The sequence below is a fragment of the Rhinoderma darwinii genome, chromosome 6 (assembly GCF_050947455.1).
Source record: "Rhinoderma darwinii isolate aRhiDar2 chromosome 6, aRhiDar2.hap1, whole genome shotgun sequence".
Taxonomy (NCBI): Eukaryota; Metazoa; Chordata; class Amphibia; order Anura; family Rhinodermatidae; genus Rhinoderma; species Rhinoderma darwinii.
In genome coordinates this window covers 71,935,486-71,954,205 of record NC_134692.1, presented here as the reverse complement: position 1 = coordinate 71,954,205, position 18,720 = coordinate 71,935,486, and the positions used below count along the sequence as shown (strand labels likewise).

The 18,720-nt window shown below is 46.4% G+C and overlaps 1 protein-coding gene across 2 annotated transcripts in view; it reads left to right on the top strand.

Moving 5' to 3' along the window:
• The window catches only part of ANKAR (ankyrin and armadillo repeat containing), a 468,018-nt gene that overhangs the window by 6,128 nt on the left and 443,170 nt on the right, over window positions 1–18,720 (top strand). For both annotated transcript variants that reach the window (XM_075829926.1, XM_075829927.1), the window contains exon 2: window positions 3,882–4,631. In XM_075829926.1, the coding sequence (XP_075686041.1) occupies window positions 4,043–4,631 (589 nt within the window). In that variant the 5' untranslated portion in view covers window positions 3,882–4,042. The remainder of the gene's footprint in view (window positions 1–3,881; window positions 4,632–18,720) is intronic.

The window sequence follows — 18,720 nt, the reverse complement described above, 5'->3', positions numbered from 1 at the left end:
CATTGCACTACCTATGTAGTGCAATGTATTAGATCTGTCAGTCATTCACTGACAGCAAGCCGATTAGGCTTCGCCTCCCGGCGGGGCCTAAATCGGCTTCCGTAATGGCAGAACAGGAGACCATTGTGTCTCCTGTTGCCATAACAGCAGTCGCCAGTCCTGATTGCCTGACAGGGCTGGCGATCTGCTAGTAACCGCTACAATGCAGAAATCGCTTTCAATTGCTGCATCGAAGGGGTTAATGGCAGGGATCGGAGCTAGCTCCGGTTCCTGCCGTTACAGGTGGATGTCAGCTGTACAGTACAGCTGACTTCCACCACTGATGACGCCTGATCAGCTCCTGACCCGGCGCCATCTTGCCGGCAGCTACGGAAGCCGATCAGGCTCTGCCGCCGGGCGGATCTTGACCGGCTTCGGTGCTAGGCAGACCAGGAGGCCAGTATTAGGCCTCCGGTTGCCATTGCAGCCACCGGAACCCCGGCAATTTCATTGCTGGGGTTCCGATGAGCTGCAAACACCTTAAGTGCAGCGATCGCGTTTGAGCGCTGCACTTAAGGGGTTAATGGCGGGGATCGAAGCTAATTTCGGTCCCTGCCGTTACAGTCGGATGTCAGCAGCTGTAAGATACAGCTGAGATCCGACGATGATGGCACCGGCTCAGCTTCTGAGCCGGTGCCAAACATTTGGCGTAAGTATACGACATTTTGCGGGAAGCACTGGCTTTCCATGATGTATATTTACGGCAAATGTCGGGAAGGGGTTAATGAGTGGTGTGGCATCTGTAGATCTGTCTTTCACACTCTCTGCATAGCTCAGCTAGGTATAGAGTTTCCACGGCCCTTGGCTTCATAGAGAATAGAGGACTATCTAACGGAAATACAACAAATGCATACCTGCACAAACTAGTCCTACCAGTATCTACTGTATAATTCTAGTATGTGCAGAAATGCATTTGTTGTACCAACGGAGCCATAGATCACAATGGAACTGAATGTGGTGTTTTATGGGCTAAACTTTATGAAGTAAGATTGTGGTACTGGAAAGTAAAGTAAAAGAAGACATCTAGCACATAATACAAGTAATTATTATAGTTATGGTAACTGTTTACTAAAAAGTAAAATTTCTTGTGACTATCACCTTTAGTATAAGGTTTTTAAACTGGCAGTTATGTCTTTCCATTTTTTTTCTTTACCTAGGTAAAGAGAAGGATCTTCTAAAGGTGGCCATACACATTACATGTATGTTGGCCGAACCCAATGATTTTGGCGGGACTGGCCGGCCATCTAATGTGTATGGCTATGTCCTAAGGCCTCATTCACACGACAGGGTTTCCTGGCCGGGTGCCGGCCGTTCATAAATCGGCCGGCACCCGGCTGCATTAGGAATAATAGACCCCTAATGGGGCTATTCACACGACCGATTTTTTGACGGCCGGGAAAACCGGCCGTCAAAAAATAGGACATGCTCTATTTTTTGCCGGGTACCCGGCCGCCCGGCTCCCATAGAAGTCTATGGGGCCGGGTAATACACGGCCATCACCGGAATGTGTCCCGAGTGATGGCCGGGTTTTCCGTCGCTTGCGCTCTATCTCCTCCTCCTCACAGCGCAGAGTGTATGTGAGGAGGAGGAGTTGCTGCCATTCGGACGAATGCCTACGCTGGAGACTGTGTTGTAGGGCCGGGGTGTACAGCAGGTGGAGGGAGCGCTGCGCTGGCTCCCTTCCCCTGCTTGTTTTAAAAGCGCCCTGGCCCGGCGACACCTTCCATGGCGCCGCTAGCAGCTGCTGCTGCTGCGGGTGCTACTACTGTAGCGACGCCACTATAGCAGAGCAGGGAGGTATCTCCCCGCTCTGCTATGTGCTAGCCCCACTTTAGCTCCTTGAAGGAGCGGAATCCCTGTGTTTTCGGGGATTCCGCTCCTGGACAGAGGGCTTGATGTCTCTGTCCATATCTGGGCAGTGACATCAGGGGAAACTCCTGAAGCGGAATCCCCGAACACATGGGGATTCCCCTTCAGGAGTTGCCGCTGATGTCACTGTCCAGATCTGGCCGGAACTGATGCAAAACTTTATGCAAACCGGCCGGGCAAAATGGCCGATTTTACCGGCCGACACTCGGGCTCGGGCGGGACCCTGTCGTGTGAATCCCGCCTTACTCTCCTCCGGCGGCAGATGTCGAGGGAGAGAAGGGTCGGGCATGTTGAATTCTATTATGGCCGATCATTTTGTTTGCAAGGAGATAAGACGATGCCAGAACAGTTTTGCAGCGGCTTAGGCTTCGTTCACATCTGCATCAGGGTACTGTTCTGACGTTCCGTCGGAGCTTCCCGTCAGAATGTGACCCTGACTGAAACAAACTGTTTGTCTCAGTTGTGCAAGGGTTCCGTCGTTTTGACGGAATCAATACCGTAGTAAATTGCGCTATTCATTCCGTCAAAACAACGGAACCCTTGCACAACTGAGACAAACGGAAACCATTTGCATCGGATCGGATCCATCACCATTGAAATTAATGGTGCTGCAAACGGAAACCTATGGTTTTCGTTTGTTTCAATCAGGGTCCCTTTCTGACGAGAAGCTCCGACGGAACGTCAGAACGGGACCCAGACGCAGATGTGAACGAAGCCTTAAGGAGACTCTGTCACCAGTTTATCAATTCCCTATCTCCTAACTAATCTAAGAGGCGCTCCGCTGCTGATAACTACAGTGTGATTTGTTTTAAAAAAAAAAATGTTTATTATTTGCAAAGTTATGAGCATTTTTCTAAATATTCTAATGTGGCTCTAATAGCCAAATAGGAGTTGAGGAGGTGACTCTTTCACTCTGGGCGGTGTATATGACGCTGTCCAATCAGCATATAGCTTCTCCCCCTTCCCTGCCAGCAACACAGAGTGATCATATAGTACACTGCTTCCATTTCTGACTGTGTATTCAACTGGCGATATCCCCAGTTCTGTCAGAGCTAGAACTGTTTAGAATCTCCTCTTTCATATGCCACCAGAACCGCTGTTCTAGGTGGTCTACAGCCCGAGATATAGCTATTTGAATTGATCCCCCTTCCCTCCAGCCTCAGTCTCTCACACTGTGTGTGAAGCAGCTTCATGCTGATAGGACAGAGTCAGAGGCTGTGAGGTAGCTCCACCTCAGGAGAATCTCTGTCTAGGTGGTCCACAGCCAGTGATATGGCTGTTTGAAATGATCCCCCTTCCCTCCAGCCTCAGTCTCTCACACTGTGTGTGAAGCAGTTTCTTGCTGATAGGACAGCGTCAGAGGCTGTGAGGCAGCTCCACCTCAGGAGAATCACTGCTGTTACCTCTCACTTGTCTAATAAAGGATCATTTACATATTTAGAAAAATGTTCATAACTTTGCAAATAATAAACGTTTTTTAAAAAAAACATATCACATTGTAGTTTTCAGCAGCAAAGTGCCTTTTAGATTAGTTAGGAGATAGGGAATTGATAAACTGTTGACGGAGTCTTTTTAACTCCTTCTCCCTATTGAAAACACATGCACGCTCATCTGAGCCGAGCGTGCATGTGTATGACGGAGTCAGCAGTAATATCTGTTGGCCGAATGATCGTTCGGCTAACAGCTATATGAAATGTTTGGCCAGGTTCAAAGTCCCCACCCACAGTCCCCACCTTTCTTTTCAAGATGGACTTCTTTCACCAGGAGAAGAAAATGAATTATTTCTATCTTTCTCCTTATAACCCTCACGTCAGTTAACGTTTCTGTGGTATTCTGCAGGTTGTGTTGTTGTTACTCTATAGAAAAAAAATTAAGCAAATAAATGTCTGTGTTTGTAGCTTTTGCCTTCAAAACTTGTGTACTGTTACAGATAAAAAAAAAATAACAAAAATTATGTTTTTGCTTTTTTTCAGATACATAAGAATATTCCTAAGAATAAAGTCAAATTCTTAACCAGATAAGGTTTTATTTTTGTTGTGAGACCGAGATCGTTAGAGTTTCATTCAATAACTGCAAATCAGAACAGAAATAATTATTAGCCTACATCAGTATATAACAAAACATATAGCTGGAAATGTTAAGGTCTGTCAAGGAAAGTAAAAGCCCAGTGCGTGATGAGAACTTTCTGGCTGAAATGTTGGTACAGAGAAATGCTAATGCTTTCTTTGACAAATTTGACCGAAGTGAGGTTCAAGAACTTTTGGCTTATACCACTTCAAGTTGGCTTGTATCAATGGATGATGCCAATTTACCACTCCAACTTCCCAGTGGATTAATAACTGAGATGAAAAACCTCACCCATTCAAACATTCTTCTCTTAGCTCCAGCTGTATCTGATGTCAGCCTGGATTGCCATGATGTTCATCAAATACTGAGAGAACTTGTTGTTGGCATTTATTGCTTTAACCAAGTACCATCAATCAGCCTGGATCCCAATTTTGACTGCAGCACATCCTGCCAGCTACCCCCTGCTTACTGTGACACTAAAGTTGGGCAGATCATGATAAGTGTGGATTACATGATAAAGGCCCTATGGCACGGATCATACATGGCAGTAGAAAAACGGATGAGGTTCTCTGAATTTTGGAGGTCTGTTATGGATATTGATGCAAATGGACAGCCTCAGACCAAGAAAAAAGTATTTGAAGAGTTTTGCTCAGCAGGTAAGAATTATATGCAAGAATTGTGGTTATGAATTGTTAACCGTCTATATTATAAATATGAATTACATGTATTTCCTTCTAACAATAAAAAATATATATATTAAGACAATAATACAATATCTACCCTTGTTTAAGGGATATTCACATCTTAAACATTTATGGCATATGCACAGAATATGTCATAAATGTCTGATAGGTCCACCTCTGTCATTCAGGAATGGGTTAAGGTTGGGTCAGAGGCGGTGGTGTAACTACCGCCGAAGCAGCCATATCACTGCTACGGGGCCCGCGGCATAAGGGAACCCGTGCCTCCCGCTGACACAGGCCCCCCCATGCCTGGTGGCACTGCTAGTAGCCACTATGGCTGCTACAGCGCTAGCGACACCACATTGAATATAGTATCTGAGGTATCTCCCTGCTCTGCCATTTACTAGGCTACAGGCGTGATGACGTCACTGGATCATGCCGACCTACGCAAGGATCCTGTCGGCGTTGTGAAGCAGCTCCGTTCATCTCGGGAACGGGGCCTAGGTGAGTACAGTTTTTTTGCTTTATTTGTTTGGGGGGCACTGTGTACAAGGGGAAGGTGGGGGGTTGTATGGCACTAACTACAAGAGGAGATTGGGGGCTGCATGGCACTGTCTATAAGGGGATGTGTGGGCACAGTCTAAAAGGGGGGAGGTAGGTGGCAAGGTCTACTAGGGGGAGGTGGGGGCACTATCTACAAGGGGGAGGTGGGGGTTGTATGGCACTATACAAGGGGGAAGTGGGGGCTGTATAGCACTATTTACAAGGGGGAGATGGGGCACTATCTACAAGGGGGAGATGGGGCACTATCTACAAGGGGGATGTGGGGGCACTGTCTACAAGGGGGAGGTGGGGGCATGTATGGCACTATGTACAAGTGGGAGGTGGGGGGCACTATCTACAAGGGGGAGGTGGGTGGTACTATCCACAAGGGGGAGGTGGGGACACTATCTACAAGTGGGCTGTCTGGCACTATCTACAGGGGGCCTTTGTGGGACTATCTACAAGGGGGGGCGACATTATCTACAGAGGGGACTGTATACCACTGTCTACAAGGGGGGCTGTATGGCATAATCTACGGTGGGCTGTATGGCATAATCTACGGTGGGCTGTATGGCACTTTCTACAGGGGGCAGTATGGCACTATCCACATGGGGGGCTGTATGGCACATTCTACAGTGGGGCTGTATGGCACTATCTACAGGGGCTGTGTCGCACAATCTACAGGGGGCACTATCTACAAGTGGGGGGCAGTGTATGGCACCCAGGGGAGGGGGTGCAGTCAAAAGTTTGCTATGGGGCCCAGTCTTTTCTAAGTATGCCCCTGGTCAGAGGACCCCCATTCTCCAGATCCTAGAGGTAGGATCCGCACATATCAGACATTTATGGCATATTCTGACAAATAACCTATCTTAGATAGGATTACCCATTAAGGTTCAGGCTAAACTATGTTTTTGTCATGTGCATCTATGCCTCTTTTGATGCATCCCATGAGTTTATTTGTCTTGGCAGAAGGTAATTGACACTAGTTGCCAAAGTTAAAGGAAACCTGTCATTCACATTATGCTGCCCTCACTAAGGGTAGCATAATGTAGTGATTGGCACGCTGATTTCAGTGGTCTATCACTTATTTTCTAATGTGAAGCCGTTTCTGAGGAACTTACATGAAGAGCCTGGGCAGCGTCGGCAGAGATGAGTCTGGGGTATTCCTGAGCTGCCATTAACCCCACACACTTTTTGCTAGTTCCGCCCACACTCCACTTATTGACAGATGTATCTCTATGTGCAGTATTAGAGAGACATCTGTCAATCAGCAGAAAGTGGGACCTTGTGGAAAGTTGGCAGAGCTAGCAGTAGCTCATGAATACTCCAGACATCATGTAAGTTCCTCAGAAATGGCTTCACGTTAGCAGATACAGATGTAGCCCTCTTTAACTTGATTCTGATTACTTGCTGCAGCGTGATATCACACAACAAAAGTCATTGAAAAAGTCAAGATAAGAGATCTAGCCATCGTTTATTTAATGCGTTAAAAGTCAAGGTAAAGACGGCTACATCTGTATGTGACAGACCACTGAAATCATCATGTCCGTTGTCACTACATTATGCTGTCCTCACTGAGGGCAGCATGATGTGCATGACAGTTTCCCTCTAAGTTTACTGACCTCCAATTTTGTCACTGTCAGGCACCGGGGTCATGAGCATGCACTCACTTTGTCACTATTGGAATTGGCTAGGGCTAAACACGGGTACGATGTCTAAGGAATTTTGCAATCTTCACCTTGAAATGCCCCTCACAGGGGTATGGAAGTTGTGCAGGGAATACCCAGGTCACCAGAGTAATCTTCATTAGCGACCACTGACAACTTGCAGAATCGATAAACAGAAGCATGGTCATAGAAAGCCAAGATCATGTAGCATGATAAGACAGATACAGGTCAGAGCAGGCAGCAATTCCAAGACAGAGTCAGGAAAGTCTGTGTCAAATCCAGAATAGCAAACCGCAATCACCTTCACAAATGAACTGGAACAAGAAAGATTGTTGCTCAGGCAAGGAGGTGCAGTTGTTCTGGGCAGGTTTAAATAATCAGAAGTACTCAGCCATATGCACAGCAGAGCATTAACGTTCCGCTGTAGAGAGGCCAGTGGCGGTGATGGGAGAAGGAGTGGGTCATCTGGCGAACAGGTATGTGCATCATCCGGTTTCCCATTATAGCACCTCCCTCCTTATACTGCCTCTTCTTTGGCTCGTTAGGGAAGTGCAGATGAAGCTTCGGATAAGTTTTGGAGCATTAATGTCCTTTACAGGCTCCCAATTTCATTCCTCTGGGCCAAAGCCTTTTCAATCAACTAAATAAAACAATATACCCCTGATCCTTTTGCCATTGAGTATTTATTTGACCTCAAATTCTCAATCTTAGGAGGAGATCAGAGGTTCACACTGCTTTCTGTTGCAAGAATAATGATTCAGTACCAGAAGTTTGAACAGTGACACATGGAATGAGTTTTTGGGCTTTCCCAGCCTAATAATACCAGCCTTCGGCAGCCCCAATGCCCGACCTTCACTACTGATGGACGGGTACTAAATCACACCTGGCTCTTCCTGGTATGCCTGGTGTAGGTGGGTACCAGGGTAATAATAGGGAGGTTAGTGTTAGCCTTTCCACCCGCAAACACTAAGCCCCCCCTTAGTAATGGACACTGTCAAGCAGACAGCTGCCATTACTAAGGCAGTAGTAATAAAGTTTTAAAAGAACACAGACACACAGGAAAAATATTTGATTGAATTAATACCCCCCACAAAACCCTTGTTAACCATTTTATTAAAATTTTTAAAAAAAACGCATCGAAGTCGTCCTCAAATCTGAAGTAGTCCAACAACTGTACCTGTAAAAAAATACAGAACAATTATTATACTTACCTTTCCTGGGTCCAGCGCAGGAGCCGCATTGTCCTCCACGACAGTAAACTAAGCAGTGACAGCTCTAAGATGTCATTTGTTGGTTTACATCACGTGGTCTCAGGTTATCCTCGGGTCACTGGCCTAATTTTGTAAGTAGGCCAATGAACTGAGGTAACCGGGCACCATATGATGTAAACTCATTAATGACAGCTTAGAGCTGTCACTGCTTAGTTTACTGAAGCTTGTAGGAGGCGCAGGATAACCAGAGATGCAGCAGAATTTTGGTGCATCTCGGATGCGTGCGCCACTAAATTAGCCTAGTGCGGGGACTTCTTCAGATACAAAGTAGTCCTGCGTTAGGAGTTATTAGTGGTCATTCACTTACTTTATAAAGTAGGTAAATGATCGCTAGTAACCAGGTTACTAGCGATCATTCACCTTGTTGTTGGCGTTCCTGCGCTATCCTCTTAACCCCTTAAAGGAACAGTGTCACGAAAAAACATATTTTTACATCAGTTTGATTTTAGTGTTTTATTAAAAACTTTTATATTTATTTGTGTTTTTGTGTTTTACTTTTTTTTATTTTTTCACTTTTTCTTCCCTATGGGGGCTGCCATTTTTTTTCCATTTCTGTATGTGTCGATTAACGACACATACAGACATGGAATACGGCAGCTACAGTCCCATAGTGAATGCGAACGGGGCCCGTTCCATCCACTATGCTGTACGCCGTCTGTGTGGGAACGGCGCATGCGCCGCTCCCACACAGTCCAAGTTGAACTGTGCGTCGTCCGGCGCCATTTTCCTGTAGACCGGAAGTCGCGGCCGGACAATAAGATTACTACTTCCGGTCGCGGCTTCCGGACTTGTGCACTTGGAGCGGCAGTAGCAGACGGAGCGGACGGACCGGAGGGAGCGGCGGCGACTGGAGCAGGTAAGTTATTTCTGTGTATGTAAGTGTTTTACTGTGTGTTTACTAGTGTATGTAAACCTACTACACTGTGTGTTAGCTAAAAAAATGGCGACACACATTGTAGGAGGTTCGACCGTTCAATCCCCTCGTTTCTCCCGCCACTAGCCAGGATAAAGGAGGGGGGGATTCTGAGAGCTCACTAGAGCGAGTGAGTTTTCTCAAATTTTGCAGCATAAAGCAATGTGGTTGCTGCTTTACCACATGCAATGCTGCAATTTTGGGAATTGCTCCATCTAGTGACCAGCACTGGGAAATATTATAAATTAGAATCTAATTTATAATATTTCCTGACTCGTGAAAAAAAATAAAAAAATTAGAACAATGTTTATTCACCTATACACTAATTGTTTAACTAAAAAAAATAAAAATATTTTTTTCTAGCGTCACATTCCCTTTAAGGACACGGCCAATTTTGGCCTTGAGGACAGAGCAATTTTTTTTACATTCCCCTCTTTGCATCCCGACGCTCATAACTCTTTTATTTTTTGTACGATGTAATTGTATGAGGCTTTGTTTTTTGCGGGACGAATTGTACTTTATGTGGGTACCATTTTTTGGTACAAATACATTATCGTTTAATTTCTATAAATTTTTATTTTGGCGAAAATGCAGAAAAAAAGCAGTTCCGCTGCAGTTTTAATATTTTTATTTTTTTACACCATACACTGATCATCATAAATAATGTTATACATTTGTTATACAGGTTGTTACGGTCGTGGCGATACCAAATATGTCTATATTATTTCATGTTTTGGGACTTATATTTTAAAAAGTTTATTTATTATAAAAAATGTGTGTTTCTGTGTATTTTTTTTACTTTTTATTTATTTACTTATCATAAAAAAAAATTTATATTCATTTAACTTTTTTTTTAATCCCATAAAGGGATTTATCATTTTTTATTTTGTAACTGTAATGTACTGGCATAGATCTATATGCCAGTACATTAGCCTGTGTACTGATTGTACACAGGCAGTTGTTAGGGCGCACCTCAGTATGCCCTAACAACAGGAAATATGTTGAAATATGTTCAATGGACCCTGGGCTGTCTGCCCATACGAGTTGTGGGCTTTGAACGCGTCACAGTTATTTTCTGTGACGCGATCAATGTGCAGTCCCCCCTCTTTGAAGGCCGCGATCAGCTTTCATCGTGGCGTTCAAAGGGTTAACGGCGGAGAAAAGATGTTTCTCTTCTCTCCGCTGTCAGAGCGGGGCCGTGGCTGTGTATTACAGCCGTTGCCTCGCTCTCGATCGCGCGCACAGAAGGCTGTCACACAGGACGAGTATGCTCGCCCTAATGCGCGAAGTGCTCGCCGCTCAGGACGAGCATACTCGTCCTGTGTCGGTAACCAGTCAATCTAGTGATGCAGGATCAAGGAAAAAAAACAAGGATCTTGGAGGCTACACACATCCCACAAAGAAAAAATCCTGGGAATTTTTGTATTCTCTTTTTAATACGATCACGTGAGAAGTGACTTTTAGCTATGTGTTGGCCAATTGTATTGGTTTTCCTATAGCCGGCTGAGGCCATACAACCTAGATGTTTCTTAAAGGGGTTGGCCATATCAGCAATGAATTGTAATGAGGACAAATAAAGTAAACAATAATGATTTATGTAGCATATCCACTTTACCATAGTCCAGTAGCAGCACTCTCTCTGCAGGCTGGTGTGGGCGGGACATGTCAAAAATGAAAGTAAAAATCCCAGCATGCATCATTCCCAGCACATCACCTCCTTCTCTGCCTGTCATCTTGTGAGAACACCTCAGTCAGCGGCTGCTTCACCTCAGCAACCACTGTACAGCTGTATAATAAAGTGTACCTCACTGTATATCCCAACAGTATAATACAAATAGCATGAATCCCCCATTCCTATCTCTGAAGATTTATTATATACCCCCAAAAACGGTGATCTCTCTCTACACACGTGTTTATATACATTTACACACAGATAAATATATATATATACCTATATATTTTAGAGTGTGTGTATGTATGTATGTATGTATCTATCTACGATTGCTACACCGCGTTCCAAATTATTATGCAAATGTTATTTTTCGCTGATTTTCCTAAGTAGTCAATGCAAATGACAGTCAGTATAATCTTCAAGCCATCAACCGTTGGAGTATAATGTGAATTTTATTGAACAAATCTCCTAATGATAACAGTTGTTTTTTTTTAGAAGTAAAACACTCAAAATGCAAAATTATTATTATTCAAATTATTATGCACAACAGAGATCAAAACATTTTAAAGGTTGTAAAGAGAACTAAAATGGTAATTTGTTGAATTTGCAGCATCAGGAGGTCATATTTACAGAAATCAAAAGCTCTTTCAATAAAAAAAAAACTTAACAGGCCAAGTTACATGTTAACATAGGACCCCTTCTCTGATATCTCCTTCACAATTCTTGCATCCATTGAATTTGTGAGTATTTGGACAGTTTCTGCTTGAATATCTTTGCAGGATGTCAGAATAGCCTCCCAGAGCTTCTGTTTTGATGTGAACTGCCTCCCACCCTCATAGATATTTTGCTAGAGGATGCTCCAAAGGTTCTCAATAGGGTTGAGGTCAGGGGAACATGGGGGCCACACCATGAGTTTCTCTCCTTTTATGCCGATAGCAGCCAATGACACAGAGGTATTCTTTGCAGCATGAGATGGTGCTGTAATGGTGGGGGGGGGTAGGGAAACGGACAAGTGAGCCCTAATCTACCCGCCACTCTGTCCCTGCCTACTTGCAACGACCCGCCCTAGACGACGGGGTACAACTGGGCGGCGGTCCCTGCGCTCAGTAAGTGCATGACAAACACGACAAACAAACAAGGGAACACAAGCAAGGGAAATGGGCAGTTGCTCGCGGAAACACCGTGAGCAACAGAGTAGTGAACGAGCCGAGTCAAGCCAGGAGAGTGCGAGGTACAAAGCGAAAAGCAGAAGAGTAGTCGGTAAGCCAGGGTCTGTATGGAGCAGGATCAAAAAGTAGCAGGAGCTGTAGCTGGGCCAGGAAACCTCAAGGAAAGAATTCACAAGCACAGATGGACAGGAAGAGCAGGCTTAAATAGACCGAGGGCGGGAGCTAGCTGAGTCTGGCCAGGTTGCGATAGGCTCTCCCACTCCTAAGCCTGCCAGCCTGAGTGGAGGAAGCTGGTGTCTGTCTCAGGGATGTACACTCAGGTGTTGACTGATTAATTCTGGGAGTTAACCCTGAAGCAGTGCCTGGCAGATCCTTTACAGTACCCCCCCTTTTATGAGGGGCCACCGGACCCTTTCTAAGTGGACCTGGCTTACTGGGGAAACGCAGGTGGAACCTCCTGACCAATACCCCAGCGTGAACATCCCGGGCGGGTACCCAAGTCCTCTCCTCGGGCCCGTATCCTCTCCAATGGACCAGGTACTGGAGGGAGCCTTGGACCATCTTGCTGTCCACGATCCTGGCCACCTCAAATTCCACCCCCTCAGGGGTGAGGACGGGAACAGGAGGTTTCCTCGAGGGGGCCAAGGACGGGGAGCAGCGTTTCAGGAGGGAGGCATGAAACACGTCGTGTATACGAAAAGACGGGGGTAACTCCAGCCGGAAAGAGACAGGACTGAGGACCTCAATGACCTTATACGGCCCAATAAACCGGGGAGCAAACTTTTTGGACGGAACCTTGAGACGCAAGTTCCTGGATGACAACCACACCAGATCCCCGACCACAAACAGGGGGTTAGCAGAACGTCTTCTATCGGCCTGAGCCTTCTGTATGCTCTGGGACGCCTCTAGGTTCTTCTGAACCTGGGCCCAGACTGTGCACAGATCCCGATGAACGACCTCCACCTCGGGATTGTTGGAACAACCAGGTGAAACGGAGGAGAACCGTGGATTAAACCCAAAATTACAGAAAAAGGGAGAGACCCCTGACGAGTTACTGACCCGGTTATTAAGGGAAAATTCGGCGAGGGGAATGAAAGAAACCCAATCAAATTGACAGTCAGAGACAAAACATCTTAAGTATTGTTCTAGAGACTGATTAGTCCTCTCCGTTTGGCCATTGGTTTCAGGATGGAAGGCAGAGGAGAAGGACAGATCAATCCCCAACTTATTACAGAAGGCTCTCCAAAACAATGAAACAAATTGTACCCCTCTGTCAGAAACAATATTGACGGGGACCCCATGGAGACGCAGGATGTGTTTGATAAACAAGGTAGCCAACGTCTTGGCGTTGGGTAGTTTCTTGAGGGGCACAAAGTGGCACATTTTACTGAAGCGGTCTACCACCACCCACACCACCGACTTGCCTTGGGATGGAGGCAAATCGGTGATAAAATCCATGGAGATATGTGTCCAAGGTCTCTGGGGAATGGGCAACGAACGCAGTAAGCCCACTGGTCGGGACCTGGGAGTCTTGGACCTGGCACAAACCTCACAGGCGGCGACGTAGGCCTTAACGTCTTTAGGCAAACCAGGCCACCAATAATTTCTGGTAATGAGGTGTTTGGTACCCAGGATGCCTGGATGGCCAGATAGTGCGGAGTCGTGATTTTCCCTAAGTACCCTTAGCCGGAATTGCAGGGGAACAAACAGCTTGTTCTCAGGAAGGTTCCCAGGAGCTGAACCTTGATCAGCAGCAATTTCAGAGACTAAATCGGACTCGATAGAGGAAATGACTATACCTGGAGGCAAAATACAAACAGGATCTTCCTCCGAAGGAGGGCTGGCCATGAAGCTACGCGACAGTGCATCCGCCTTAATATTTTTAGACCCGGCCCTATAGGTAACCAAAAAATTGAATCTGGTAAAAAACAACGCCCATCGAGCTTGTCTCGGGTTTAGCCTCCGGGCAGATTCTAGGAAAACCAGATTCTTGTGGTCGGTAAGGACCGTTACCTGGTGCCTAGCCCCCTCCAGGAAGTGGCGCCACTCTTCAAATGCCCATTTAATGGCTAAAAGTTCGCGGTTGCCAATATCATAGTTACACTCCGTGGGCGAAAACTTCCTAGAAAAGTAAGCACAGGGGCGGAGATGGGTGAGGGAGCTGGTACCCTGGGACAAGACGGCCCCCACTCCCACCTCGGACGCGTCAACCTCCACAATAAATGGCTCCCTTTGGTTGGGCTGAACCAGCACGGGGGCCGAGATAAAGCACTTCTTGAGGGTCTCAAAAGCCTGGACGGCCTCAGGGGGCCAATGGAGGACATCAGCACCCTTGCGAGTGAGGTCCGTAAGAGGCTTAGCGACGACCGAGAAGTTAGCAATAAATCTCCTGTAATAGTTAGCGAACCCCAAAAAACACTGTAGCGCTTTCAGGGAGGCAGGTTGGACCCATTCAGCCACAGCCTGAACCTTGGCAGGGTCCATGCGGAATTCATGAGGAGTGAGGATTTGACCTAAAAATGGTATCTCCTGTACCCCAAATACACATTTTTCGATTTTGGCAAACAGTTTGTTTTCTCGAAGGACCTGGAGCACTTTCCTGACATGCTCTATGTGGGAGGACCAGTCCCTGGAAAACACCAATATGTCATCAAGGTACACTATAAGAAATATCCCCAGGTAATTTCTCAAAATCTCATTTATGAAGTTCTGGAAGACCGCAGGGGCATTGCACAACCCAAAGGGCATGACGAGGTATTCGAAATGGCCTTCGGGCGTGTTAAACGCAGTCTTCCACTCATCCCCCTCTTTGATGCGAATAAGGTTATACGCCCCCCGTAGATCCAATTTAGAGAACCATTGGGCCCCCTGAACCTGATTAAAGAGATCAGGAATCAAAGGAAGGGGATACTGGTTCCTTACCGTGACCTTATTCAGGCCACGGTAGTCAATGCATGGCCTAAGACCCCCATCCTTCTTCCCTACGAAGAAGAAGCCAGCACCTACCGGAGAAGAAGAGGGACGAATGTAACCCTTGGCCAGGGATTCCTGGATATACTCCCTCATGGCTTCACGTTCGGGACAGGAAAGGTTAAATATTCTACCCTTAGGAAGCTTAGCTCCTGGTACCAATTCGATAGCGCAATCGTATTCTCTATGAGGCGGTAATACTTCGGAGGCCTCTTTAGAGAAAACATCAGCGAAGTCCTGAACAAACTCGGGTAGCGTATTCACCTCCTTAGGGGGAGAAATAGAATTAACAGAAAAACATGACGTACAACATTCATTACCCCATTTGGTTAGCTCCCCAGTATTCCAGTCAAACGTGGGATTATGCAACTGCAACCAGGGAAGACCTAGAACCAAATCGTACGATAATCCCTGCATCAATAGTACAGAGCACTGCTCCAAATGCATGGAGCCAACAAGGAGTTCAAAAACAGGGGTATGCTGTGTAAAATAACCATTAGCAAGAGGAGTGGAGTCGATACCCACTACCGGAACAGGTTTAGGCAAATCAATCAGAGGCATAGCAAGAGACATAGCAAATTCCACAGACATGATATTAGTAGATGACCCTGAATCCACGAAGGCACTGCCGGTAGCAGACCTACCACCAAACGAGACCTGAAAGGGAAGCAATATCTTAGTACGTTTCATATTTACGGGAAATACCTGTGCGCCCAAGTGACCTCCCCGATGATCACTTAGACGCGGGAGCTCTCTGGCAGCATTCTTACGCTTGGGACAGTTGTTTACTTGATGCTTGACATCCCCACAGTAGAAGCAGAGACCATTCTTCCTGCGGAATTCTCTACGTTGTTGAGGGGACACGGAGGCCCCGAGTTGCATAGGTATTTCTGAGTCTTTAGGGGACAAACGAAGCAACGGGACTTCGGGAGGCATCATGGGGGAGTCGGAGGAAAAAACACATAAACGTTCACGTTGTCGTTCCCTGAGACGTCGGTCAAGTCGTACCACTAAAGCCATAACCTGGTCTAGGGAGTCAGAAGAGGGATAGCTAACTAGCAGGTCTTTCAGGGCGTTCGACAGACCCAACCTAAACTGGCACCTTAAGGCAGGGTCATTCCACCGAGAAGCTACGCACCACTTCCGAAAGTCAGAGCAATACTCCTCAACAGGTCTCTTACCCTGACGTAAGGTCACCAGCTGACTCTCGGCAAAGGCAGTTCTGTCAGTCTCGTCATAAATAAGTCCGAGGGCAGAAAAGAAACAATCAACGGAGGAAAGTTCAGGGGCGCCAGGAGCCAAGGAGAAGGCCCACTCTTGGGGCCCTTCCTGGAGCCGGGACATAATTATACCCACCCGCTGGCTCTCAGAACCTGAGGAGTGAGGCTTTAAGCGAAAGTAAAGCTTACAACTCTCCCGAAAGGAGAGAAAAGCCCTCCGGTCACCTGAGAACCGGTCGGGCAACTTGAGGTGGGGTTCAAGGGGTGCGGTGAGGGGAACTACCAAGGTAGCATCAGGCTGGTTGACCCTCTGAGCCAGGGCCTGGACCTGTAGGGAGAGACCCTGCATTTGCTGAGCCAGGGTTTCACGGGGTTCCATAATGGTGTCAGGGACCAGGGTAGACTAGGTATAGGGCTTGTGAATTTGTAATGGTGGGGGGGGGTAGGGAAACGGACAAGTGAGCCCTAATCTACCCGCCACTCTGTCCCTGCCTACTTGCAACGACCCGCCCTAGACGACGGGGTACAACTGGGCGGCGGTCCCTGCGCTCAGTAAGTGCATGACAAACACGACAAACAAACAAGGGAACACAAGCAAGGGAAATGGGCAGTTGCTCGCGGAAACACCGTGAGCAACAGAGTAGTGAACGAGCCGAGTCAAGCCAGGAGAGTGCGAGGTACAAAGCGAAAAGCAGAAGAGTAGTCGGTAAGCCAGGGTCTGTATGGAGCAGGATCAAAAAGTAGCAGGAGCTGTAGCTGGGCCAGGAAACCTCAAGGAAAGAATTCACAAGCACAGATGGACAGGAAGAGCAGGCTTAAATAGACCGAGGGCGGGAGCTAGCTGAGTCTGGCCAGGTTGCGATAGGCTCTCCCACTCCTAAGCCTGCCAGCCTGAGTGGAGGAAGCTGGTGTCTGTCTCAGGGATGTACACTCAGGTGTTGACTGATTAATTCTGGGAGTTAACCCTGAAGCAGTGCCTGGCAGATCCTTTACAGGTGCATTGTCATGCATGAAGATAATTTTGCTACGGAAGGCACAGTTCTTCTTTTTGTACCACGGAAGAAAGTGGTCAGTCATAAACTCGACGTACTTTGCAGAGGTAATTTTCACACCGTCAGGGACCCTAAAAGGGGCCTACCAGCTCTCCCCGTGATTCCAGCCCAAAACATGACTCCGCCACCTCCTTGTTGACGTCGCAGCCTTGTTGGCACATGGTGGCCATTCACCAACCATCCACTACTCCATCCATCTGGACCATCCAGGGTTGCACGGCACTCATCAGTACACAACACGGTTTGAAAATTAGTCTTCATGTATTTCTGAGCCCACTGCAACCGTTTCTGCTTGTGAGCATTGTTTAGGGGTTGCCGAATAATAGCTTTATACACACTTGCAAACCTCTGGAGGATCCTACACCTTGAGGTTTGCGGGACTACAGAGGCACCAGCGGCTTCAAATACCGGTTTGCTGCTTTGCAATGACATTTTAGCAGCTGCTCCCCTAATCCTATTAATTTGTCTGGCAGAAACCTTCCTCATTATGCCTTTATCTGAACGAATCCGTCTGTGCTCTGAATCAGCCACAAATCTTTTCACAGTACGATGATCACGCCTACGTTTTCATGAAATATCCAATGTTTTCATACCTTGTTCAAGGTATTGCACTATTTCACGCTTTTCGGCAGCAGAGAGATCCTTTTTCTTTCCCATATTGCTTGGAACCTGTGGCCTGCTTAATAATGTGGAACGTCCTTCTTAAGTAGTTTTCCTTTGATTGGGCACACCTGGCAAACTAATTATCACAGGTGTCTGAGATTGATTACAATGATCCAAAGAGCCCTAAGACACAACACCATCCATGAGCTTAATTGAAAAACTAATAATTAAATGTTTATGACACTTAAATCCAATGTGCATAATAATTTGGAACACGGTGTAATATATATATACTGGTCTTTCTCAATGAATTCGAATATCATCAAAAAGTTAATTCAATTAAAAAAAGGGAGACTCATATATTATATAGATTCATTACACTGAGTGATCTATTTCCAGCATTTTTTTGTTGTAATGTTGATGATTATGGCTAACAGTTAATGAAAACCCAAAATTTTGTGTCTCAGAAAATTAGAATATTATATAAGCCCAATTTCAAAAATAATTGCATGTGAAATTTCCTGGTAGATGGCTGCGTTGACTCTGGTCTTGATATAACACAGTGGACCAACACTGTTGCTCAGTGGTCCAAATACCTGTTTTCACATGAAAGTAAATTTTGCATTTCATTGGGAAATCAATGTCCCAGAGTCTGGAGGAAGAGTGGAGAGGCATCAATCCAAGTTGCTTGCGGTCCAGTGTGAAGTTTCCACAGTCAGTGATGGTTTGGGGAGCCATGTCATCTGCTGGTGTTGGTCCAGTATGTTATATCAAGTCCAGAGTCAACGCAGCCGTCTACCCGGAAATTCCCTCTGCTGACAAGCTTTATGGTGATGCTGATTCATTTTCCAGCGGGACTTGGCACCTGCCCACACTGCCAAAAGTACCAATACCTGGTTTAATAACCACAGTATCACTGTGCTTGATTAGCCGGACCTAAACCCCATAGAGAATCTATAGGGTATTGCCAAGAGGAAGATGA